The following is a 25,730-nucleotide window of genomic DNA, read 5'->3' as shown; positions in this document are numbered from 1 at the left end:
ACCTTTAAAGATTTCCATTTTGAAACCAACGAGACGGATAGCTCTGTAAGAAATAGGGTGTTGTAGTTTATTACCTTGTCAAGCATGTCTCTGGTGTGGGCGGCAGACACACAGAAACGAGCCCTGGCTTCTGTAATGGGTGTAGCTGGGAAACCAACAACTACAACACCAATCTTTCTTTCCAGCATGGCCCGTGAGAACGCCCTGGAATGAATGACATATAGTTTATGATTTGGCTCATCATCATGATATGATCAGGAATTAGGACTGACAAACCTTTACATTTCTCTTAACTCATTATTTATTAGTGATATATTGTCATAATTTATCTTTGATTCTTCCTTTTTTTGCAATCTATTTACCTTTTCTAAAAATTTTTATTTGGATTTGCTTTACTGTAAACATGTTTGTTGTCCTTATACACTTGTTCTCGTGAGGTAAAAAATGAATTAAGAATTCCATTGTACCTAGGTACATATGACAATAATGGTTGGGCACAATTTTCTGAATTTAGAAGTCTTTCTCCTTTTCATGTGTTACAATTTAAAGTGAATTGCCCACTAGCCCATCTTAACTCTTTCCCCGCCATTGACGAGTTATCTCTCAATTATGAGAAAACATTTGCATGAAAAAACATGTTTCTGATGAGTTTTTATGGTTATCTGTAATACCACACTTACCCAATTTATAAAAAAAAACTAAAGCAAAAATGTATTTATTTATTTTACACTCCGTGTATGTTTTCATAATCCTTCTGAATTTGATCTCTAACAAAAAAAATCTCTTCACAAAAATGCTTTTATTTCAGCTTTTTGCTAAATAATTTGTATTTTTAAAGAAAAATACCCATATTTAAGAGTTTATTAGCAGAGAAAAAATATAGATAGGATTAAACTTTTTTTCCACGTTTTGTTTGTTTGTTTATTGCTTGTTTGAAAGCTACCGAGCCCCTAAGGTGACATTTGAGTGAAAAAAATCCAATGTTTAGTTTCATGTGCTCACGTAAAACTTTCAAGTGCTCACGTGAAACCTTCATGTGCAATTTTTTTTAAAAGTACAGTTTCGCGCACGCACGTGAAACTATCATGTGCACACATGAAAGCGATAGTTTCACGCGAGCGCGCGGTGGTTTCACGCGAGCGCGCGGTGGTTTCACGCGAGCGCGCGGTGGTTTCACGCGAGCGCGCGGTGGTTTCACGCGAGCGCGCGGTGGTTTCACGTGAGCACGCGGTTGTTTCACGTGAGCACGCGGTTGTTTCACATGCGCATGCAAAACTAAACTTTCATTTTTGTTTCATGTCCCCTTAGGGGCTCCGTAGAAAGGAGAGGGTCTGTTCTTTCATGTAATATATGTATGTTTATATATTTTACAAGAAAATTTCCTGGAAGTCATTCTGTGAAACTTTCGTGAAAATCACAAAAAAGCTGACGGGCAACTTTAAAAAAAAAAGCTGGCTGGGAATGAGTTAAAAAGGTGAAAGAAGAAAATAAGCTGAATTGTAATTCGAAATAAAATGACAAAGAAATTTATTAAATTGCAATTTTAGTAATGCTTTGTTAAATGCGTGTTTTAAAAGTTAATTTTCCTCCATTTTGGTGTTAAGACTTAATATTGAATTAGAGAATTCTGAAAAATTGAACGGTTTTTCTATCATTGTACAAAAAATTCTTTTTTTTTCAATATGATATAATACATTTATACATATTTAAAACAGATTGTTATAGTCTATATATAAAAAGCTCTGATGCAAAACCCAATGCCACATCTGTCAAAAAATGAGATCATGATATTGACAGAATGCTTTTGGCACGTATTAAACGTCCATCAAATACTTTGCTTCAAATCTGCCAAATCCCGGCCTCAGGTCATTCAAAAAAGCTGCTTTGTTTGCAGAATCCGTTAAACGCCACAACAAATTTTAAGTACATGGAAAACAAATTACATGAATGAAAGCATGTGTATGTCACAGTTCAAGAGATTTTTTACTTTTAATGGTTAAAGGAGATTTATTAGGATATTGACAGACTTTTTTAGCATTTTCCTTTTATTTAGAAAGGAGAGTGAAGACTAAAGAGTGATGTCTGGTTAATGAAAGCGAATCGATCTTTTAAACCGGTTCTTTTCTGATAACGAGTTGAATAACAAAATCAGACTGATTCGTTTAAAAGAGTTTGCGTCTCGAGACAGCAATGATCCACAAGTTAGGGGCTGTTTACACTTGGTATTAAGATGTGTTTTCATCGATCAGATCACAAGTGGACGAGAGAGACACATTACGTTTACACCTGGTATTTAAATACGTCTCTTTTGTCCACTTTCGACCCCATCTGTCCTGAATACTGTGAGGGGGTGATCTGTGAGACGGTGGGCGAGTTCAAAGCTGTCATTCAAACGTGAGCGGAAGTAATTGTGAGTTTATATGGACGCAAACTAATATTATGTCGGAGTCCGCTGCTTGTTTAGCAAGTATACATGCTGCACAGTGTTTTGTACGTTTATATGTTGGTGCTTTCTTTGAATTTTCAGCGCAATTGATGAAATAGGATCGCGCAACTTTCACGCTTTCAAAACGAAACTACGGAGAACACCCGCAGTAGTTTTATCAATGAAAGGCTAAAAAAAAGCGCTGTTCACCGTATGTTCACGCCAGAAGTCAAAAAAAGACGTAAAACTTGTGTTACAAGTTAAAACCTCCGATTAGATAAATGGGTGGAGAGAAGGCATTAGCTTCTGACCACATTCAACCACATTTGCGTTCCGCAACTCCAAAGCGATCCGATCGAAAGTGGTTTCGACTACCTCTGGATGTGGTTGAAAGTGGTCGAAAGTGGACGCGTTCAAAACGTTTTGAACACCGTTTACACCTGGCATTAACGTCGTCCACTTGTGATCCGATCGACGAAAACGCATGTTAATGCCAAGTGTAAACAGCCTCTTACTCGCTTTCAGATGTGCTCGACAGTCATTCAGATTCAACATGATAGAGAGTTATCTGTATCTAATGTATCAACTCTTTATAGGAGCTCTCCCCAACTGTACACTGACTGAACCGAGACCTGGTAAACTTTGTTGAAACTGAGGATTCTATTGGACGAGTCCGACTCAATGAGCCGTTAATACTGTGCATGTGTTTACGAAACAGGACAATACAGCGATTCTCGAGTCAGGAACTGGTTGCTACATTTATGGATTCGAGAACGGTTTCTACGGGAAAATGTTCTACGACAACCATGAAAGCACCAGACGCGTACATAATTTCTATCCATTGCTACTACTTAAACCTTTCATTCATAGCTACCAAACAGCTTTCAAGTATTCAGAAGTTGTCATCGCTTTTAATGTGTCCATCTCCTCTACAGACAGAACAAACAGGCCGTGATCAGATACCACCATGCAGAAGATCAATCACTGCCTGCTGTCTTACAACGTTTCTAGAACTCCAAGTTAAAACATTTTCGCAGGGCAAAGCTGTTAAGTTTCCCCTGTCTGTTACCTTTCCCTCACCCTTCTGAGTGAAGGGAAATCTATTCAAAACTGCACAGCTGGACTGTCATTTGCATTAGCCAAGAAGAAGAGGGAAAAAATGGATTGACGGGGAGAGACAGGCACAAAGAAAGATATAATAGAGGAGGAAAGGATAGAGAGCGAGACGATGAGGAGAAGACCTCTGCTTTGTCAGCTGAGAAGACAGCAACGAGAGAAAGCTGGATTTAAAAGGCCTCACAGCTGCCGTTGTCTTTGTTGCTGTGCCAGGAAGCTGTTATCTTTGGAGGAGTCTAAAAACGCCTGTGCCGTGATGAGCCTCTCGCATGTCATGTTTTCTTTCTGCCTCTCTTGTTTTTTCTTCACCACTGATTCATGGATCAACCAGAGCATCCAAGATGGCCACGGTCCAACGTCCTCTTGAAAGGACCACGTCGCCTTCTTTGGTCAGACCAGCGTGGAGATGACTGCAGCTTTTGTAGGGGAATCCTTAAGCGGTCGGGGCATTTTCCACACGCCATTCAAAGCCATCACCTTTGTAACCCAATGTAAGCCTCTCACATTGTCGTTTTATTGGCAGCCAGAAATGTGGGCAGGTTCACAAGTTCAAAGGGGGATTACTATAGTGTCCAGACAGTGGAAACTGTCCTTAATCACAAAGACGACGCATAGACATGAACAAAGCTCACAAAGAAACTTTCTCTTTGGCTCAACGATCTAAGCTTGGGTTTCTAAAACAGACTAAATAGGGTTGGGTAAATGCACACTGTGAGATGCTGTTGCTACACTGGCACTCTTTGAGGGCATTCACAAATGTGTTTTACTAATCCAATAACCAATACATACAACATTATACGTACAAAATAGTATAAAATATATGAAGAGCTCTAAGTGCATGCAACATGTTTCAGGGTTCCCACACCTTAGTTAACTTCAAATTCAAGGACCTTTCAAGGACTTTCCATGTGCAATACCCTTAAATTTAAGGACTAGTGAGAGCAAGGTTACATCGTGTTACCTTTTAAGATGTATTGTTACAGTTCATGTTTGAGGGAACTTGCGCTGCGTCACTGTGGTGACACTTTGGTGGCCTGCAGGGGTAAGTGCGCCTGAATGTGTAAATCAAATTCAGCCAATAGTGAGGCTTAACGACAAAGACAGGGTGATGCGGGAGCCAGGAAGTATATCGCTATCTGAAATATTGCCAAAGACGGCGTTACAGGGATGCAGGAAGTATGGCAAGGGCGATGCAGCGTCTTGTTCCCTTGTCAGGGAACATACGTAACCCAAGACGTTTTCATGTGTCAAACACAACTTTGCAAAAAAGCATTTTGGTATGAATCAACATTCGCATATAGAAGATATAAGTATTTAAAGCGAACAGTTTAGCATGTGTGCTTAAAAAGTCTAGAATTGTTATGATATTATCCTACACTACACAGGGAATAATATGGAATATTTTCCAGAAAATTTCTTGCATAAAATAGATGCGAGCACTTTCAATAACCTGTATCTATGTATGTATATTTTCAAAAACTTTCGGAGGCCTTGAATTTTTTTTCCCAGATTCACAAACTTCCAAGGATTTCAAGGACCTATGGGAACCCGGATGTTTTCTTGTAAATTAGCGTTTTTATCATAATCTTATCAGACAACAAACTGGTGTTTCTGAATGGCCTGAGGATAAAGTGTATTTGAAGCTAAAGTATTTGATGAATGTATGACACGCGCATTCAGTTAATATCATTATCTAATTTTTGACCGATGTGGCATTTAGCTGCATTAGCATCTGAGCTACTCATATTTATTTGTATTAGCATGTGCATAATTGAAGTAAAGGTAGATGCTTCAAAAAGAGAGGCTTGGAATCTGCTTACCCGACTTTCCCCGGTAGATAGAGCAGGAGCGGTACCACAGGAGAGTCCTGGTTGCCATAAATGATGAAGCCCATCTCTTTCAGCCGAGATCTGAAGTAGCGGGTGTTTTCAGCCAGCTGCCGAACTCTACGCTGGCCTGCGGAGGAGATACAGACAGAGATGTCATCGAGCAGAATTTGTTAGCTTTTATTGGAAAAGGAGAGACATTAAATGGGAGTCTAAGATAAAGTAAAGGTCATGATTTACAACAGAGCAACCGTGGGTCGAAAGGAAAAGTGCAAATAATCTCAAAGGGCTCCTCCATTGGGACTGTACTGAAATTATATTTTTCACCTTCTGGATCTGAGTGATCTCGGGCTATAGATACAGCAGACAAACAAGAATCAAGTCAAACCAGACAAGCATTAAAAAAGTTAATTAGAATAAATGGCCACACAGGAAAAAGATACTGAATGTGTTTACATGGAAATCAATAAAACAACTACGCAGAAACAAATAATTTACTCAGAATTTGGAGATTTGTGGCAGTCCGCATTTAAAACGTAAATGTATCACAATTTTCTCATCTTGCAGTTTCTCTGTCAATGCCATGAGTCGAAAGCAGACTACTAAGTGCTCTTTTTGCATACCTCCATTCGTGACGTTTATCTTTCACACGTGAAGACATGCACACATAAACAAAACTGCGATGAAACCAGATAAAGGTGCATTGTGTAACTTTTAAAAGAATCTCTTGAAAGAAATGCAATATAATATACATAACTATACTATCAGTAGTGTATAAGACCTTGAATGAACCATATAGTTTTTATTACCTTAGAATGAGACGTTTTTATCTAGATACACCGTGGGTCCCCTTACATGGAAGTTGCCATTTTGCGCCATCATGTTTCTACAGTAGCCCTAAATGGACAAACGGCTCTATAGAGCGCATTTCATCACTACAATGTCTCATGCAGTTGTTGCCGTGTTTGTCCTGTGGTGGCTACAGTAGCTTCACTATGAGCTGTGCACTGAGCCGTTGGCTGCAATTCACAATGTCACAGCTAGATGCCGCTAAAAATCTACATAGTGGATTTTTTAGGGGCGGTTCACATATCACGTCTTTTGCGCGCTCAAGTTATGTGTTATTTCAAATGTAGACGCGCGGTATGCGCGCTCACGTTTTTTCCAGGCTCGTCCGCAACGCATTGAGGTAAAAACATATCAACTTTTCAGAATGCCGCATGTGACAAGAAGCAATCAACGGACGCGTTTCCCGCGGGGTTTTAGACGCAAAATGTGAACCGCCCCTAAGGCGTTTACATGTAGCGTAAATCGGGGTAAGCATGTAAATGCACTAACTGTCACAATAGTTTACGGGTGGAAGGGTAACTGTAATATTGTGGTTAGGGGTCTGGAGAGGTCTAGATCTTGAACGTACTGTAATGCATCTGTCATCTTAAATTTATATTTAAATAGTGACAGAATTTCTGCCAAAAACCTTTCCTAAGACAGTAAGCTTATTATAAAAACATACTGTAGTGTATGTTGTGATGATGTCAGAAGTAACCCAACCATATTTTGTTTAAATTTGTTTATACAAATCAATTTGAATCTGGTGGTTATTTGATAATTATAACAGTTTCACAGTAATTCTCCAGTAATTTGTAGTGTTTAGAGACTCTCTGCCCACTCCGCGGTAGCACAAATCCTAAACAGACCATGTCAAGCAAAGCCTGCAAACCATAGAACAAATATGTTTACAAACTTGTCCCTAAAAACACTGGCACGAAGATCAGTACAATTCTTACGCATTTTTTGTTTGCCTGCATGTTGTTTCATAGTTGTTCTACCAAATATAGTTGAAAACACTGGGAAAATATCCAAGGAATTGCAACACAGTGTAGTGGCATGAAGCCATACCACCAGCAGTTACTACTTTTACAAACCATACTTAGCAACAGCATCATCTTTTCATTTTCTAGTCAGTCTAGAATGTATAGATACCCATTTCTTTCAGCTGGAACCGAACGATTTACATTAAACCTATAGATTATCTTTAGGCTGTTTGCTGTCTGTTTGCCTACACCGTGATGGTCTCTAATGTCTCTAAGTCTAGGAAAGAAGCCCAAATGAGTAAACGGGAAATGACATCATCTGCTTTGCTGTTCAAATCCCAGGATCAGTCTTTTAATAGCCCCTCATTAAGACCATTAAGTAGTTACGTGAGACAGAGCAGACCCATTCATAAAAAAACATGGTAACAAACAAACCAGGAAGAAAAACAGTAAAAAAAACACTTTCAACCAATAAGGTACAAAACCGAATCTGAAGCTCTTGATTATGGGCTTATGCAAAAATAATCACTTTCAATCATTACATGATCCACTAGAAGTGTAAAGTGCCCCCAGACAATAACCTAACGCTTAGTGACCAGACATAAAGCAGCTATGAAAACGTTATAGTTTTAATGTAGTTTAAAATTGCAGTTTCAAAGGACTCTAAATGATCCCAAACAAGGCATAAGGATCTTATCTAGCGAAACGATTGTCCTTTTTGGCAATAAAAATAAAAATATGCACTCTTCTTCCTCTGGCTGTGTGACGCGCCAGCGCAACCTCGCGTAAATGCGTAGTGACGTAGAAAGTTCACGTTACATATGAGAAACGCACATTTGCGGACCATTTTAAACAATAAACTGACACAAAGACATTAATTAGTATCATTCAACATACAACAACGTCGGAACGGTCCTCTTTTTCCACACTTGTAAACACTGGGGCGTAGTTTTGCATACGTCAAACGTGACCTCTTGATGTGATGATGTATTACGTGAGGTCGTGCTGGCGCGTCACAGGATTGGAGGAAGACAAGAAGTTGTGGTTTAAAAGTGCATATTTTTTCTTTTTCTTGCCAAAAATGACAATCGTTTCGCTAGATAAGACCCTTATGCCTCGTTTGAGATCGCTTAGAGTCCTTTGAAACTGCATTACAACTGTTAAGTATTGGGGTCCATTAAAGTCCATTAAAATAAGAAAAATCCTGGAATGTTTTCCTCAAAAAACATAATTTCTTTCTGACTGAACAAAGAAAGACATCAACATTTTGGATGACATGGTGGTGAGTAAATTATCTGGATTTTTTTTAAGAAAATTGATCATTTAACATTAGTTAACTAAATTAGTTAGCATAAACTAATAATGAACTGCACTTATACAGCATTTATTAATCTAAGTTAAATGTTAATTTCAACAATTACTAATCATTTATTAAAATCTTGCTAGCGTTAATTAATGCACTGTGAACTAACATGAACAAACAATTAAAAGCTTTATTTCTATTAACTTACATTACCAAAGATTAATAAATACTGTAACAAATGTATTGCTCATGGTTTATTTATGTTAGTTAATTCATTAACTAATGTAATGAACCTTATTGTAGTGTTACTAATAAATCTTTATCATATTTACATAATATTGCTATTTATGTATCCAATATGAAAAACATCAGACATCTAATACTTCTCACTATAAGAAAATGGGATTTGTGCCACTAATGATAAACAGGCGTTTTTGTTAATGTTTATCAGTTGTTATGGTAAAGCATTGCGTACATACTGATAAAATGTAATTCAATGGATAATAAGCATACATGTAATGTTAAAAAGTAATGGGATACCACAGGGTAGCCCATTTATGGAATGTCCTGAAACATTAATGCTTTATGGACATGACACATTTAATTGTATCTCATTTATCTGCTTATCCACTTAAATGTTTACATAATGTGTCTGTTTGTGGAGTCAGTCTATGCCAAAATAGTACCAGCTGGTTTTGTTTTGTCGGGTTAAATAGTAGACAAATTTCCTTCTTTTCCAAAAGATTCTTGGCTTGCACATAGGATACAATGATTTTGGCACACAGTTGTAGACTTGGGGTAAACAAAAAGACTCGTGTGGTTGGTGCAAGCTTAGGGATTAACACACTGGACTAGAAATCAAAACTTTGATGGATGAAACACCAGAAAAGGACATTTTTTACCAGCTAAAATGACAAAATAGCTCAATGAACACTGTTTACTACCATGTTTTGTCTTGATCGAGTTATATCAATCCCGTGATTTAATAGTGTGAATCATGCAGCACTGGGGCATGGCCAGGTCTGTCTCAAGGTTTGGCACCATGACTTGAGGTTTTGGAAACAGCAGTATGTACCTGTGAGCCGACTGGCAGGTATTTGAAGAAGGGGTGTGTTCTGAAGTCATGCACAAAAGACTTCGATTGAGAAAAATAAACACAAGCCCTCTTTAAACCACATTACAATAGAAACCGTTCGAAGGCAACACTGAACACCGGCAGACGCTATAAATAGCAGGTGGAGCTCAAACCAAACAATTAGTACTGGATGTGGTAAAGTTAAGTTGTGGGAGACCTTTTGTGGCATATTATGTAGCTAATCCACAGTTTCATTTGGGAAATGTTGGAGCATTGTAAAGTAAAACACCACTCAAAACACTGTGACTCATCCTTCACAGAGTAACACATTGTGTCAGTGACACCCATTGGTGCCTTTCCCAAGTCAAATATAGACTTTAAAACGTTCCACTTCTGAAGCAAAATATAAAATATTTTGTCTATTATTAAAATAGTACGCTAGCCATTCCCTCCATCCAATTTTGATGATCACATGAAATCAAAACAGCTTCTCTAACTGGAATACAGACCAATATCTTACCTCACTACCTTATTTTGGACAAAAATGCTCTTCAAATTTAAGAAAAAACCCACCGCTGACCTCAAAGCCATTACATAATAGAGAAAGTGCAGCCAATGATTTAAGCCAGACTTAAAGGAATATTCCACTTTCACAATCTTTGTAAACATCCCGATAATTTACTCAGCCCCATGTCACCCAAAATGTTTATGTCTTTCTTTGTTCAGTCAAGAAGAAAAATTATTTTTTAGGAAAACATTCCAGGATTTTTCTCAGCTTTATAGACTTTATTAGACCGCAACTGCTCACATTTTCAATCCAGCTTTAAAAGGACTCGACTAACTGATTCCAGCCGAGACATAATGGTCCTATCTCATAAAGAATACGTACTGACTTTTAAACCACAATTTTCATCTTGCGCTAGCCGTGTGATGCGCCTGCGCAACCTTACGTATTGCTTAATCACGTCGAAAGGTCACATGTTACATACTGTATGTGAAACGCACACCTGCAGACCATTTTAAAGAGTAACTAAACCCTAAACAAACTTTTTTTAGTTGATGATCTGTAAGAATGGGGCTTTATTAGTGCTGGGAGTGAAAAAATGGCACAAAATGTAAAAACACCTGTAGCTTACGTGTGGATGCACTTTGGCTTAAAAAAAGTAAAAAACAAAAAAAATCAGCTCTATGTTTTATTTTTGATAAAATTTAAGAAAAAGCACTGCAATGTATCGCAACACGCGACGCACTGTATCGCACCGCGATACATCGTATCATGGCGAATGCATCGTGATATGTATCGTATCGTGAGGCCCCTGCCAATACCCAGCCCTAGTTGACACTGCAATTTAAATCTGCATTGAAACCGTGAACTGTTGAGGTCCAATAAAGTCTATTAAATTGAGAAAAATCCTGGAATGTTTTTCCTAAAAAAAAAAAAAATCATAATAATAATTTCTTCTCGACTGAACAAAGAAAGACATTATCATCTTGGATGACATGGGGGTGAGTAAAATATTAGGACTTTTTTTTTCAAATGAACAATACATGTTTTATCACTTCCAAATAAGCTCTTCCCCTTGTTAATACAAATGAACCCTTGTCAATTATGGTGTGCAGAATAAGAAAAATTTAACTTGCTGTTTTTATAAAAGAATACAACATGAATTACTGGATTAACACATCCAAACCAAAAGACAGCTTGGGGGAACCCATAAAACGAGAGTTACGTATGTAACTACGGTTCTATGAATCCCGGATGACCGCCAGAGGCGGTGCTTAAGCACTGAATGATCCATCTCGCGCATGCGCAGGTCGAGTGTTTATACCAACAAAGTCACCCGTGACCCCTGATGCCTACGGAGAGTCTATAACTTCCGGTGACATCAGAGGATCTGTTCCTACAGAATCTTCTCGCGAGTACACAGTGATTCTGAGTGACAGAACGCTCTGGCGGTCATCCGGGATTCATAGAACCGTAGTTACATACGTAACTCTCGTTCTATTTCATCCCTACTGACCGCCAGAGGCGGTGCTTAAGCACTGGATGACATATACCAAAAAAGTCACGAGGAATTTAGCACATACCTTATTGAGAGGAGAGCACAGAGTCCGGCAACAGGACCACCTCCAGTGGATGGGGGGTGGCGACATTCACCCGGTAGAACCTGGAGAAGGTACTTGGGGATGCCCATGATGCCGCCTCACAGATGCGCTCCAGGGGCACGCCGCGCAGGGCCGCCCATGAAGTTGAGACCGCCCTGGTAGAGTGGCACCTCACCCCGGATGGCAGGGGGTGACCACCTCGTTTATATGCCTGGGTGATTACATCCACCACCCAATGAGACAACCGCTGTTTGGAGAGAGCACAGCCCCTTCTAGGACCACCATAGCAGAGGAAGAGCTGGTCTGACTGCCTTATACTCGCAGTCGCGACCACGTAGGTTTTGAGAGCCCGTACGGGACACAGCCGCTGTAATCTATCCTCCCCTTCTGGGGGAGTAAATTGCGCCAGGTGGATAGGTTGGTTAAGGTTGGATGAAGACAAAACCTTCGGAAGAAAAGCTGTATTCGGCCACAGGGTAACCCCTGAGCCATCGGAGTTCCACCGCAAACATGAGTTACTCACAGAGAGCGCATGAAGTTCCCCAACACGCTTCGCTGACGTGATAGCAAGGAGAAAGGCAGTCTTAATAGAGACCCACTTCAGCTCTGCCTGAGCCAGGGGTTCAAAGGGAGGTGAGCATAGAGAATCGAGCACCAGGTGCAGATCCCAGGCTGGGGCGCGCTGTGCTCGTGGGGGGCGTAACCGCCATGCACCCTTCAGAAAAAGAGACACCAATCTGTGACACCCCACAGTGTCGTTGTCCACCCGAGCATGTCGAGAGGAAATAGCTGCCACATATACCCTCAAGGTAGCCGGGGACCGGCCGCCATCCAAGAGTGACTGGAGGAACTCTAGAATCTTTGGCACTGAACAGTGCACAGGGTCCACATCCCTGTCTGAGCACCATGTAGTAAACAGCTGCCACCTGTTCTCATACTGCGCCCGGGTAGAAGGCGCCCTTGCATTCAATATGGTATTGCAGACGCCATCTGAACACTCAGTCAGCAGCGGGTCGGGCCCTGCAGTGACCAGACCCACAGCTGCAGGCGATGAGGATCGGGATGCCAGATTCGGCCCTGTAACTGAGACAGGAGATCCCTCCTGTCTGGGAGGCGCCACGGTGAACCGTTGCAGAGACTGTACAACAGTGGAAACCATGTTCTTCCCGGCCAGAAGGGGGCTACCAACAGTAGCCTGTGACCCTGCTGGAGGACTCTCTGCAGTGTTGGAAGAATCAGAGGGATTGGTGGAAAAGCATAGAGGAGACCCTCTGGCCAATCGTGTGCGAGAGCATCCTGGCCCAGAGGGCTGCTCTTCTCCGTCCAGGAGAACCAGAGGGGGCAATGGGTCGATTCCTCTGAGGCAAAGAGATCCACCCCTGCCCTGCCGAAGATGTCCCAGATGCTGAAGACCACATCCGGATGAAGCCGCCACTCTCCCGGCGGAGGCTTGCAACGGGAGAGTAAGTCTGCCGCCTGATTCTGCTCCCCAGGCAAATACATCGCCCTCAGGCTGGCCAGGTGTGGCCCTGCCCACAGCAGGAGGTCCTGGGACGCCTGCAGCAGCGGTGCAGACCTGGTGCCTCCTTGGTGGTTTATGTGAGACACAGTTGAGACATTGTCTGATCGCACAAGCACATGCCGGCCTCCCAGGAAGGGAAGAAAGGCCTGCAATGCCCTGTGCACAGCCCGCAGTTCCAGAACATTGATGTGCTGTGAGCGCTCCCGGACAGACCACAGCCCCTGAGTTGTTCGATTCTGCCACACAGCACCCCACCCCGAGAGAGAAGCATCTGTTGTGAGGATTTCCCGACGAGATGCAATGGAACCCAAGGGCATGCCCTGCAGGAGAAATGACCTTACTCTCCATGGGGCCAGAGCAAGAAGGCAACGACGTGACACCTTGAGTTTCCTGTGTCGGTGCCACTGGACATCTAGATGAAAGCCGTGCAACCACCTCTGGAGGGGACGCAGCGACAGCAGTCCTAGAGGAATCACGGTAGCGGCAGCCGTCAGCTTCCCTAGGAGGCGCAAAAACTCCACATAGCGTAACTGCCTGCCCTCCCGAAACAGGAGGAGGAGGTGGAGGATGTCGTCCACCCGCTGTGGTGATGGGCGAGCCTTCATGGTGATTGCATCTAGAGTCATACCGAGAAAAAGCGTGCCCTGCGATGGAACCAGGCAACTCTTTGTAAAATTCACCCGGAGGCCCAGGCGGGCCACATGGGAGAGAAGACACGACGTGTCCAGTGCCACTTGAGACTGGGATGGCGCACAGATGAGCCAGTCGTCCAGATATGGGAGAATCTTCATGCCCCGCGACTGCAAGTGCGAAAGGGCTGCGGTCACACACCTGGTGAACACCCGAGGGGAGAGGGAGAGACCGAATGGGAGCACTCGGAACTGGAAATGGCGCCCTTGAAAGGCAAACCGCAGAAACTGCCGATGGTGTGGAGCTATAGGGATGTGGAAGTAGGCATCCTTCAGGTCTACTGACGTAAACCACTCTCCTTTGGCAATTGTACGTAGAACCTCTGCAGTGGTCAGCATGTGGAACCTCAGAACCTTCAGGAACCTGTTGAGACCCCTCAGGTCGAGGATAGGACGGAGTCCGCCATCTTTCTTTGCTACCAGAAAGTAAGTTGAGTAGAACCCCCCGGGGTGCAATAGGGGATCTACTGGCTCGATGGCACCCTTGTCCAGGAGGGCGGACAACTCCTGGGTGAGGGCTTGGGCTTTTGCCGGGTCGTTTATGATGGTCATCTTGACCCGGCCATGGGCTGGGGGCCGGCGTCGGAACTGAAGTTTGTACCCGTGGGTTAAGGTTGAGAGCACCCATGGGTCCCTGGTGGAGGCAGCCCAATAGCTGAGCTGCTGCTGGGAAAAACAGCCGACGGCCGACCCCCGGGCTTCAGCGCCGGGGTCCCCGGCCTCTAAAGGTTCCAGAGGCACGACGGGTCGGAAAGGACTGAGGTTGTCCTGAGGGCAGCCGGTCAGGCACCCGAAAGGTCGGTGCCTGCTGCTGAGCAGGCTGTGGACGTGGGCGCAGAGACCTTAGGTAGCCCCTGGGGTGAGCCTGTGGACGAGAGCTGCGCTGTGGGACAGCTGGAGGACCTCTAGGCCTGCTAGGAGGCGGAACGCTTCTCTGAAGCCCGGACAGCTGCTGTCGAGTCCGTCCGGCTTGGACCGTGCGCTCAAGCGCTTCCAGAGCTGCGGAACCAAACAGCTCCCCTGGTTCCACCGGAACACTGCGGAGGGTTCTCCTACAGGCCTCAGTGAGAGGAGATTGTGCCAACCATACCTGGCGGCGAGCCTGCACAAGAGTAGACATCAACCGCCCCAATTCCCTAGACATCAATGCGAATGCTTGTAGTGAAGCATCGCTAAAGCTGTGGACAGAGGCATCCAACTCAGTCTCCTGCAGGGAAGTTGACAAAGCGAGCATCAGGTGGGACATGGAGTTACCGATGCGTCCCATGCGAGCCGCTGCATCATAGGCCTTACAGAGCAGGTCATCTGTAACCCGGCACTGGGGACGAGGGCACCTAGCATCCGGCCTCAAAGCCTCATCAGGTGAGATGATAAGAGCCGCTATTGTCGGCTCAACTGCTGGCATGCGGTCCAATCCGAACTTCTGTGCGTCCTGCATGGCTGCCAGGGTCCGGCCATCGGACGTTGCATGAGAGAGGGCCTTAGAATCCCTCCAACATGCCTGCAACTCCCTCAAATACTCCTCCGATGGGGGCGCAGTAAAGCTGACGGAGGCTGGGACACGCCTGAAAAAAGCACTGGCCGGAGCCGGCTGAGTTTGCGGGACGTCCAACTGGAGACGAGCAAGAGCCATACGAATGATGGCTCCCATAGAGCAGTCCTCAACACCACCAGTAGAGCTATGGGTTGAAGACCGGGAGCCGGCCGCAGAAGGTTGGGAGGCTCCCATCTGTGGAAGTACCTCTGGCTCATATTCATTAAACTGGCCAGCTGAAGCTGCCATGGAAAGCACATCGTCCTCCGACTCCAAGGAGGCTGCCGAAGGGACAAAATCATCTGGCGGCTCTGCTCCAGTCCCGGACTGGAAAGCCAGGAAGAGGGACTTCATAGTATTGAGCTCCGCTGTTAGTTGGTCCACTTTAGAGGCAAGCCGGGGTCCCTTGGCCTTTTTTTGCAGGAGTGGGGCCTGCGGCCTCAGCAGCCTGACGTTTAGACTGCCCAGTCTGATCTGGAACCAGTCGCTGGGCTGGGGTCAAATGTCCAATCGACGAAGTAGAGCCCGACAGTTGCTCCACCTCAGCCAGTCTAGCTGCCCTCACTGCCCGAGGCATGATACCACAGTTCATGCAGGGGTCGTCAGAAAGACCCTCCTTTAAATGTTCAAAGCCAAGACATGAGGGACATAAATCATGGCCATCCTCAAGCTGCAGAGGAGCCATACAGGCCGAGCAGGAGTGGTTGCCAACCATGCTGGCAACTGAGAAAAAAAGGTAGCCTCGGCGGAAACGCTGCCACCAATTAGTCACAGGGGCACACCTATGCTGGGAGCGGGAGCGAAAACACTGCCTTCACCAGCTAAGGGTAAACTATCCCAACAAAAAAAAAATAGACACAGAATGCAGTACAGATGCCGGGAGAGGGAGCGAAAGCACAACCTTCACCAACAAATGTAGCAAAAAAGAAAAAAGATTAGCTTCAGCGGGAACACTGCCACCAATCTAGTCCCTGAGGCACAAATATGCTGGGAACGGGAGCGAAAGCACTGCCTCCACCAGCTTAGGGCAACGAAAAAATAAGACACTAAACGCAGTACCGGTGCCGGGAGCGAAAGCACAACCGTCACCGCAAACGGTGTGAAGCCAGTTAAGGGTAAGCGCTATTAACAAAAACCGGCACAACCGAGTTGGCACGAATACACAAAGCGCAGTTAAGCGCCGAAACGATTAACAAAAAACTGGCACAACCGAGTTGTTGCAAAATACACAAAGCGCAGTTAAGCGCCGAACGATTAACAAAAAACTGGCACAACCGAGTTGGCACGAATACACAAGCGCAGTTAAGCGCCGAACGTTTAAACGAAAAACCAACACAACCGAGTTGGTACTAAATACACAAAGCGCAGTTAAAGCGCAAAAAGACGTTTAACAAAATAAACCGGCACAACCGAGTTGGCACGAAGTAACTACACGAGCGCAGCTGAACAATCAACCAAAAACGCGTCCGTGTTACAACAATAAATCGCAGATGAATCAATAATATAAAGGTAACTGTTAACGTTAGATTACAAATGTCGGGAGAGGGAGCGAAAACACAGCCGTCACCAACAAATGCACCAAACGAGCAGTTATGTAAAAAGTTTGTAACTCACCTGTCGGTGGATTCCGTTGCGGCCTTTGGAGGGCGAGCAACTCGCTGCTCCGACAATACAATGCCACAAGGCCACCAGCAACGAATGAAACACAATATCCTAGTCTTTTGCTAGCGCGGAAAAAACAACCTGCGAAGCGAGAAGATGAAAAGGAACAGATCCTCTGATGTCACCGGAAGTTATAGACTCTCCGTAGGCATCAGGGGTCACGGGTGACTTTGTTGGTATAAACACTCGACCTGCGCATGCGCGAGATGGATCATTCAGTGCTTAAGCACCGCCTCTGGCGGTCAGTAGGGATGAAATAGAACATCTGGTGCCATTCTGCTGACTTCGAATACCTGGAAATATATGACCTTCCTTTGACTAAAGGTCATACGAAAAAGTATGTTTTCGATTAGTTATATGCTGTTGCAAAATATATTTATGTGGAAATTTAATTAATGTGATTTTCTTATCTGGTTCCCATATTTAAGTTGAAATGCTCAAATACAGAGAGCACAATTTAGCATCTTCAGACACATAAATTACAGTGATACTGTACACTGCAAAAAATATTTTCAGAAAAAAATTCTTAGTATTTTTGTCTTGTTTTCAGTAAAAAATATCTAAAAATTCTTAACTTAAGATGCATAAAACAAGCAAACAAATCTGCCTAAGGGGGAAAGCAAAAAAAATCTTGAAAATTATTCTTAAAAACTAAATTCAAGAAAAATGTAAGAAAAATTTGCTTACCCCATTGGCAGATTTTTTTGCTTGTTTTTTGCACAAAATCACTTAAATTTGATATTTTTGATCTAAAAACTAGACTTATTTTCTTGGGTCGTTTTGCTTATCAAGAAAAAGCATCTTAATTTAAGAATTTTTAGATATTTTTACTGAAAACAAGACAAAAATACTAAAAAACGTTTTCTTGAAAATCATTTTTGCAGTGTAAGTTTATCATTGTTAAGAGGTGAGTTTAAAAGAGGTGAGCGGTAAAAATCATAGCAGCTGAATAATATTACATATTATATATAAAACACAACAGTTTATACCTCATGGGTTAACCGATGATGTGTTTATAAGTATTAATTGTTTGAACCTTTATCATTTAACCCCTAGTAATCTCGGGACCCACAGTACCTCACATTTTGTGTGTCTCTCTTATTTTGCACTCACGTTCAGTTTACGAATCTTTGATAACAAACTAATGCTTATGAAATTACATATTTAATAGCTTGAAACATCCTTTTTTATTTCTAAAAGAAATTAAGACTTGTATAATATATACATGTTCACATTATTGCGCAGATATAGGCAGCAGGATAATCCTAAATGCTTATATAAAAGGTGAACATTGCTTTAAAAGATTTTATATTTTGGCATTTTTTTATCTGGATGTTACTAACCTTCTGTTGTACCATCAGTTCCCATGATGCATTTCAACGCCCTGATGATCTGTTCTACGACAGGTGGTGACATGGCCGTAGCGTAGACTGCACTGTGGGAGTTGCTTCGCAAGTAATCCACCAACTCCTGCACAACCAAAGAAAAACATTAGTGAACAAATATGATGATGTCAAGTCATATATTCACATATTCAGGATTGTAGGGGACAAATGTTATAGTTTAACCACAAAAAAAAAAAAACTATCATTCGTCCTAGCACTCAATGGCACCCTAATGAAAAATGTCCAATTAAAAAAAAAATCATTGTTTTCTTGGTTGTAGGTTTAAATCTTGAACCCAAAGAGAGAAATAAATAAGAAATATATCGTGTTCTTGATCAAGGCAATTAAACTTGTGATGATAAATGGTTATGAGATAAACCAAACACTGTGTTGTCAAAATTATACCACTAGAGGGAGATGACTTCACATGGCACACACCTGACCTAATCACAATTAGTCCAATGCCTCCAAAGTACATTATAGTTTGCATTCAAATAGGTGACACATAATGTGTCCTTATCAAAAGTTTTTGGATATTTTGCCCTGCCCATTCTACATCCAATAAAAGGCGGCCAAGCAGAAGCCGAGGCAACATCCAGCTCTTCATCTCTGTCCTCTGACATCTGCATCCACTGCATGGAGGGGTGAGGGGAGGAGACACACCTCACATTGCAACGGGTCTCTGCTTCCAGATGTGTCCTCTACTTTGAGGATGGGGCGAGGGGCTTTTAGGGGAAAATACTCCAAAGCAAACATCTGGTTTCACTTAGAGCTCAATATTTGCAGTGCTTTAGGTCCTGGGAGCTTTGTGGAAACAGCATAAGATAAGTCAGTTAAGAGAACGTGTCCGAAATCCACCCACATCTGTGAAGCGGAGGACTGACTGGGGGCATTTGGCGGCTCTCCTCGTGCACCTCCCACCGCGCTAGTGTACAATGTTCTTATAGCTGCTGAGAGCGTATGTTTTACTCTACTGTTTTCGTGTACCTACCGACAGGAAAACATCAAACCTATGGGAATTACAAAAAGTAAGTTGCTTTAGACGCCCAAGTTGACAACTATGATCAAAAAGATCTGTGGACTATTTAAGGCCCGGGCCGGTCGGAAGCGTGTTTATTACATACTTCCATGAGGCGAGCACGTGAAAAAAATACTCGTAAACACCGCCCGTAACAGCACATCTGCTGCATGTGCTTTTGTGAGGCTGAAAGAGAATCAACTTATGCAAAGGATTTGGAGATTTCTCAAGACAACAACCCAATAACCCAAATCAAAAGCTGATGGCCTTCCAAAAGCATTTCAAACAAGCTAATATAAATAATAAAATGGGATGTTATTAATAAATTGCTTACATTAATTTATTTTGAATACATTTTAGGAATAGTTTTTTTCTAATCTCGTTCCTGATGATGAAAAACACTTGCTTTAAACATTGCAGGCAAGTTGCGTGTCTCATGAAAACAAGCAATTTTGATTGTTTTCATAAAACAGAGCTGGCAACTAGTCAACACTCTCACCTTATTAAAATCGCAATACATTACGCAATGAGGCATTTGTAATTCAAAAAAGCTGTGTTCTTTCATTTCTAGTCTTTTATAATCAACTGCCATGTCCGTGATGTGGTTATGAAGTGAAGTGGTTTTATTAATGGAGTAATGAGATGTGTGTAGGTAGCATGAGTGACATTTGGTGAACATATGTAGCCATATGATAAAATGAGACCATGTGTGTGCTGAGTAGAAAAGGTAAAGGTTGTCATTTGTCCACCACCCGTATCATCAAAAAGAATAAAAAAAAATTAATTGTTCTTACACTGCAAAAGTTTTTGGTCTTGTTTTCAGTAAAAATATCAAAAAATTCTAGTTTTTAGACCAAAAATATCAAAATTTAAGTGATTGTGTGCATAAAACAAGCAAAAAAAATCTGCCAATGGGGTAAGCACATTTTTCTTGAATTTAGTGTTTAAGAAAAATGTCCAAGATTTATTTGCTTACCCCATTGGCAGATTTTTTTGCTTGCTTTATCCACAAAATCACTTAAATGTGATATTTTTGGTCTAAAAACTAGACTTATTTTCTTGGGTCATTTTGCTCATCAAGAAAAAGCATCTTAATTTAAGAATTTTTAGATATTTTTACTGAAAACAAGACAAAAATACTAAGAATTTATTTTCTTGAAAATATTTTTTTGCAGTGTATAACTGGTTGCAAAAAGGAATAGCCCCGCCCCTATGGGTTAAGCCAATGTTGCTGTTTTGGGTTGGTCAGGATACTCAAACATGCACACAGATCCACTTCTCCAGAAGATCAACTTACTTTTGTTATATAAAACTTTTAAATATATTTTATATTTAAAAAACAGCTTCACCTTTAAACTACACTGCAAAAATCTATTTTCTTATTTAGTATTTTCGTATTATTTTCAGTAAAAATATCTAAAAATTCTTAATTTCTTGATGAGCAAAATGAACTAGGAAAATAATTCTTGTTTTTAGACAAAAAAAAAATGGAATAAAAAAATGGAATAAGAAATTTTTTCTTGAATTAAGGGTTTATGAAAAAATAAACTTATATCAAGAAAAATGTTCTTATTCCGTTGGCAGATTTTTTGCTTGTTTTAAGCACTAATTTACTTAATGTTTATATTTTTTGTCTAAAAACTAGACTTATTTTCTTAGGTCTTTTTGCTCATCAAGAAAATACATCCTAATTTAAGAATTTTTAGATATTTCTACTGAAAACAAGACAAAAATACTAAGTAAAAAAAAAAAAAGACAAAAAAATATAAAATGTAAGTAAATTAGTGCTTAAAACAAGCAAAAAAAATCTGCCAATGCAATAAGAAAATTTTTCTTGATATAAGTTTCTTTTTTCATAAAAGTTTTCTTATTCCATTGGCAGATTTTTAGCATGTATTAAGCACAAATTCGCTTAAATTTTATATTTTTTTATCTAATAACCAGACTTAATTTCCTAGGTCAAGAAAATAATTGTTATTTAAGAATTTTTAGATAGTTTTACTGAAAACAAGAGAAAAATACTAAAAAAATCATTTTTGCAGTGTAAGGGGATATATAAGCCATTCACTTATGCATAAATCTTTTAAAAGAATCAATTTCAGTTTGGCTCTTATATAAACAGGACATTAGAGTTTTACATAATCCTAACCTTTTTGCCCGCAATGTACCCGCCACAAGCCCCAAAGCTCTTGGTGAAGGTGCCCATCAAAACGTCCACTTCATTTGGATCCACACCGAAATATTCAGTAACTCCACGACCGGTGGGCCCCACCGCCCCAATGCTGTGGGCTTCGTCTAGGTACAGATAAGCCTTATACTTTTTCTTCAGTGCCAAGATCTCTGGAAGTCGGACCAGAGAACCTTCCATACTGAAAGAAACACAGAGACAAACACTTGTTGATTAGGACCGTAAATGAAAGTTAGAAGTCAGAATGTATGCATTTCATTATAATGCATACAAAGCAGTTAAGTGACTAATAAAACAAAGGGTTAATTTTTTACATTTATTCACCCATAACGTTTAAAATGTAAAATATTACAGTAACTTAAAATCAACTTCCTTGAATATCACACATGGCTGAAATTGCTTACAGCACTTCTCTAAAAATGATCTGTAGCCAATTTTTGTGTGAATACATACACACAGTCTGAATGCTTTTGCAAACAATGTTAATTCACTTACACATCACTTATACAGTGAATAGATTGTAAATGTATGAATAATTTATAATCCACTAGAAATTTAATCTCACGTAAACCCACAAACCTATTAGGTAACCTTTCAGTGTGTACTCCACGGCACAAATGTATGCAATAAATGACCTCGGAAAAAAGGTTATCAATGTTCACGAGGTTGAAAAGTTTAAAAAAAACATGACTGATGACTGAAAACTTTGGCCTCAATAAATAAATAATTGTGCAGTGCAGGCAGTGACATTTCACATAACTTTTATTATTCTATTTCAAAATTCATTAACCAAGATCTCTCCATCAGCTACCATATTGCACTAAATGCAAAAATAGCTGCAAAAATAGGTTATGGTGTTTATATTTAATTTATCTTTTTTTAATTTGACACGGCCGATAAAATTAACATAAAATTGTAGCAGTGCACCAACGTGTGCTCAGGTTTGCTGTCTAACCTGTAAATGCCCTCCACCATGATGAGGATCTTCTTCCAGGAGCGATGAGTACGAGGCTGTCCCGAGCAAACCGCCTCCTTCAGCATCTTTTCTAGACTCTGCATGTCTGTGATCCAAGACAAAACCCATTTTGACACAACTGAAAGTAATTCAATTTGCTTTTACTTAACATAATAACTTGTTTTATTATATATTATATATGGATAGAGAAACACTAATGTTCACAGCTGTAAATGCTAAAATAAACTGACCAACAGATGGCAGCATTGAACTGCAAGATCAGATATAAAAAAACCTACAAGAAGCTTTTAATCTAATTTTTTATTCATTATAATAAGTAATTTGTTGACTGTTTTAACATCTTAGCATGCATATAACCAATAAAGCTATATCTTGACAAACAAACAAATAAAATAAATGGATTTAAAAGTCCAAATAAATTTGTATGACTGCTCTCATATAAAAATATTAGAACAATGATGAATCCCATTGCCCCTTTTTTACTCCAGTTAACTTCCAGTTATCTCTCTGGCACCTCTACAAATAAAAGTGTCTAAAAAAGTCCAAGAAAAAATGAATGTTTCATATTGTTTCCCATTATAGTGTCCTCATTTTTAACAGGTGGACGCATGTAGGCCAGTGAAGGCCAGGGTGGACACGGCCTGCTTTCAGCTAGCGTCTGTATCTGCTATCCATCAAGCCTAAAATACTAGACTCACCTAAAGAGTCCAAAACAATTATATAATAAAGCATAAAAAGAGTAATCCAACTCTGAATGACAAAATGTATTTGTATATAAACTAAGCTTTGCTAAATCTTGGTTCATGTCATGTCATACTTAATCAACAATTAACAACATAAGTCAGTATTTGCACATTTGTTATGGAAAACAGGAAGTTTGAGCCATTAGAATTTAGTCAGTAACAAGTATTCAGTGCACAGGGGAAACCAGCAACTTACTTTAAAAAGCTTCAGTGATCATGGTTCAAAACAATGACGTGAAAAGCTTTGAATAAAACAACAAAATCCCACGTTTGTCTTGTTTCATTTCGCAAGATATTTTGATAACTAGATACCTCTTCCCCGGGGAAAAAAACAACAAATCGAAGACCTTACATTTAAAACAAGTTACACTAAAGGCCGAAATATTCATAGTGTTTCACTGTGTCAGCAGTGCACATTCAGGGCGCTGGGGATTTGGACAAATTGTCTCTGTTTGCATCCAAATGGGCAACATCTGACACCAATTAGGCAAACAGAAAGACAAATAATGCACAATTCTGCATGCACCTTCTTACACAGTACAGGCAAATAAAGAAACAAGCTACTAATTGTAATGCAATGCTAGAAAGGGGATCATTTAATGTGTTTGACACACCAGTCTGCACTTTTCCAGGGAGGAATTCCAAATTCGTGAGTTGAATGGAATTCGGCATGTTAAAACACACCTGAACCATCTGATCAAGGTCTTTGGTTTAACCTGAACAGCGCAGCCAGGTGTGTCAGAGTAAGGTGGCTTATTTCTGTCAGTTACTGGCAAATATCTCACATGGTTATTCTGTAGTATAAACAAAGATTAACTGACTTGCCAGTTGAGCACGTGGCAAAAAAATGCTCAAGACTGTTTTCAGGTCAGACAGTGCACATAAGACCCTGGGGTTTGCCGTGAGGACCTCGAAGTAAGACTTACATGGAGCTGTCAAAATATATTCAAGCTTTTGTGCCTTTGTGTCATGTATCCTCATGCTGGAGAAGAATGCAATGGTTCTCCAGTAGCTACATAAGAATACCATTAACCACTATAGATTCCCTAAAGCACAGCTATTAAAAAACCAATAAATACCAGAAATATGGTTCGCTGCAGGCCTACGCTTGAATTCAGTTTGCTAATGATCACATACTGTGAAGGTGACTTTGACTTTACATGTTTCGGACACTAATTTTATACAATTTTATTGATAAATACGTCATGCTGATGTAATCTGACTTGACTCTGCAGCAAATTAATAGTTTATGTATGCACTTACTGTTGTGCTTGAAGACCCGAATGGTTGCTCCCGAAAGCCTGGCTCCCAGGATGAGAGAAGTGTGATTTAGCTCATCGCTCAGAATGAGACAGCCCTGGAAACAGACATGCATTAATGCACGGCTCTGGGTATGAAGCAGGAATTCAATAATTACATTTTGCATTATTATAAATCGCACAATAACATTGTGAGGATCCATTGCGATTGTAACCAGTATAAAGTATGGTCTCACAATCACAAAGAGCTTTCATGGGAACCAATTTAGTTGCATTTAGTAAGTAATCCAAAAAAACTTAAAATCATTCATGCAGGTAAATGCTGTCTAGTATTAGTGCTACTGTCATGCTACAAAAAAGGTAGTAGCAATTCTACGTTGGGTTAATTACTTCCCAATCCGGTTACTGACAGACAAAGACACTTTAAGTCTGGGTTAAACTGTGCTGTGGTGAACTGGATGAGCAGGGTTGACGATGATGTTTCAATAGTTTTCAAAAGCTTAGCCGGCATGACCTGATCTAACAATAACAGCTGCTGTCACTCACTATGCCTTAAATTCTTTAACCTCTACAGAACGCATAAGCAACCCATTGCTTAAGTACTACTATTAGAAAGCAGCAACATCATCTGGATTCAAGGAGGCCTTCCTTGAGGACAAACACCCTGTCTTAAAGGAATAGTTCACCCCAGATTATAAATTATATGTTAAATCTAAAATGGCTCCATGGTGCGCAAAATGGTTTGTTCTCGAGAGTTTGTTGTTACTTGTTGACATATTTACATTTACAACATTTATGCATTTGGATTGATGTATATGGACGCCTTTATCCAAAGCCACTTACAGTGCAGTACAAGCTGTTATACATTTTTTTATCAGTATGTGTGTTTGCTGGGTGTGAACCCATGACGTTTAATGCAGTGCAATACTACTGAGCTATAAAGGAGCACTTCCTATCTTTTTTATGTGCATTGTGATGTAATGGGGTCACGAGACACAATGATCCAACAAACCAATGATCGGTTATGTACTGTTGTACTACAGCCGGCAGGTATTTTAGATCTTGATGTGTTTACAATCCAACGTGACA

At 40.9% G+C, this 25,730-nt stretch overlaps 2 protein-coding genes across 2 annotated transcripts in view; both read right to left on the bottom strand.

Moving 5' to 3' along the window:
• Window positions 1-25,730, bottom strand: part of sptlc3 (serine palmitoyltransferase, long chain base subunit 3) — a 42,529-nt gene that overhangs the window by 899 nt on the left and 15,900 nt on the right. Inside the window, exons 6-11 of the mRNA XM_065296415.2 lie at window positions 24,646-24,739; window positions 22,619-22,724; window positions 21,625-21,844; window positions 18,416-18,542; window positions 5,362-5,497; window positions 75-204 (exon numbers count right to left, since the gene is read on the bottom strand). Coding sequence (XP_065152487.1) covers window positions 75-204; window positions 5,362-5,497; window positions 18,416-18,542; window positions 21,625-21,844; window positions 22,619-22,724; window positions 24,646-24,739 — 813 coding nt within the window. The remainder of the gene's footprint in view (window positions 1-74; window positions 205-5,361; window positions 5,498-18,415; window positions 18,543-21,624; window positions 21,845-22,618; window positions 22,725-24,645; window positions 24,740-25,730) is intronic.
• LOC141281324 (uncharacterized) lies at window positions 11,300-14,504 on the bottom strand. The gene is made up of 2 exons (XM_073812893.1): window positions 14,319-14,504; window positions 11,300-14,222 (listed from the first exon to the last, which is right to left on the bottom strand). Exons 1-2 carry the CDS (start codon window positions 14,502-14,504, stop codon window positions 11,649-11,651), a joined length of 2,760 nt encoding a protein of 919 aa, XP_073668994.1. The 3' UTR covers window positions 11,300-11,648.

Source organism: Paramisgurnus dabryanus, chromosome 20 (assembly GCF_030506205.2).
Source record: "Paramisgurnus dabryanus chromosome 20, PD_genome_1.1, whole genome shotgun sequence".
Classification (NCBI taxonomy): Eukaryota; Metazoa; Chordata; class Actinopteri; order Cypriniformes; family Cobitidae; genus Paramisgurnus; species Paramisgurnus dabryanus.
Note: the sequence above shows the minus strand (reverse complement) of the source record. Positions and strands in the feature narration are given on the sequence as shown.

What these genes read in the sequence shown, in the direction of transcription:
- LOC141281324 (XM_073812893.1), bottom strand. Translation starts at nt 14,504, where the DNA reads ATGGGTGCTCTCAACCTTAACCCACGGGTACAAACTTCAGTTCCGACG. An exon ending in CCCCTATTGCACCCCGGGGG is followed by an intron (nt 14,223 to 14,318) that starts GTTCTACTCAAC and finishes GAAGGTTCTGAG; the next exon opens with GTTCCACATGCTGACCACTG.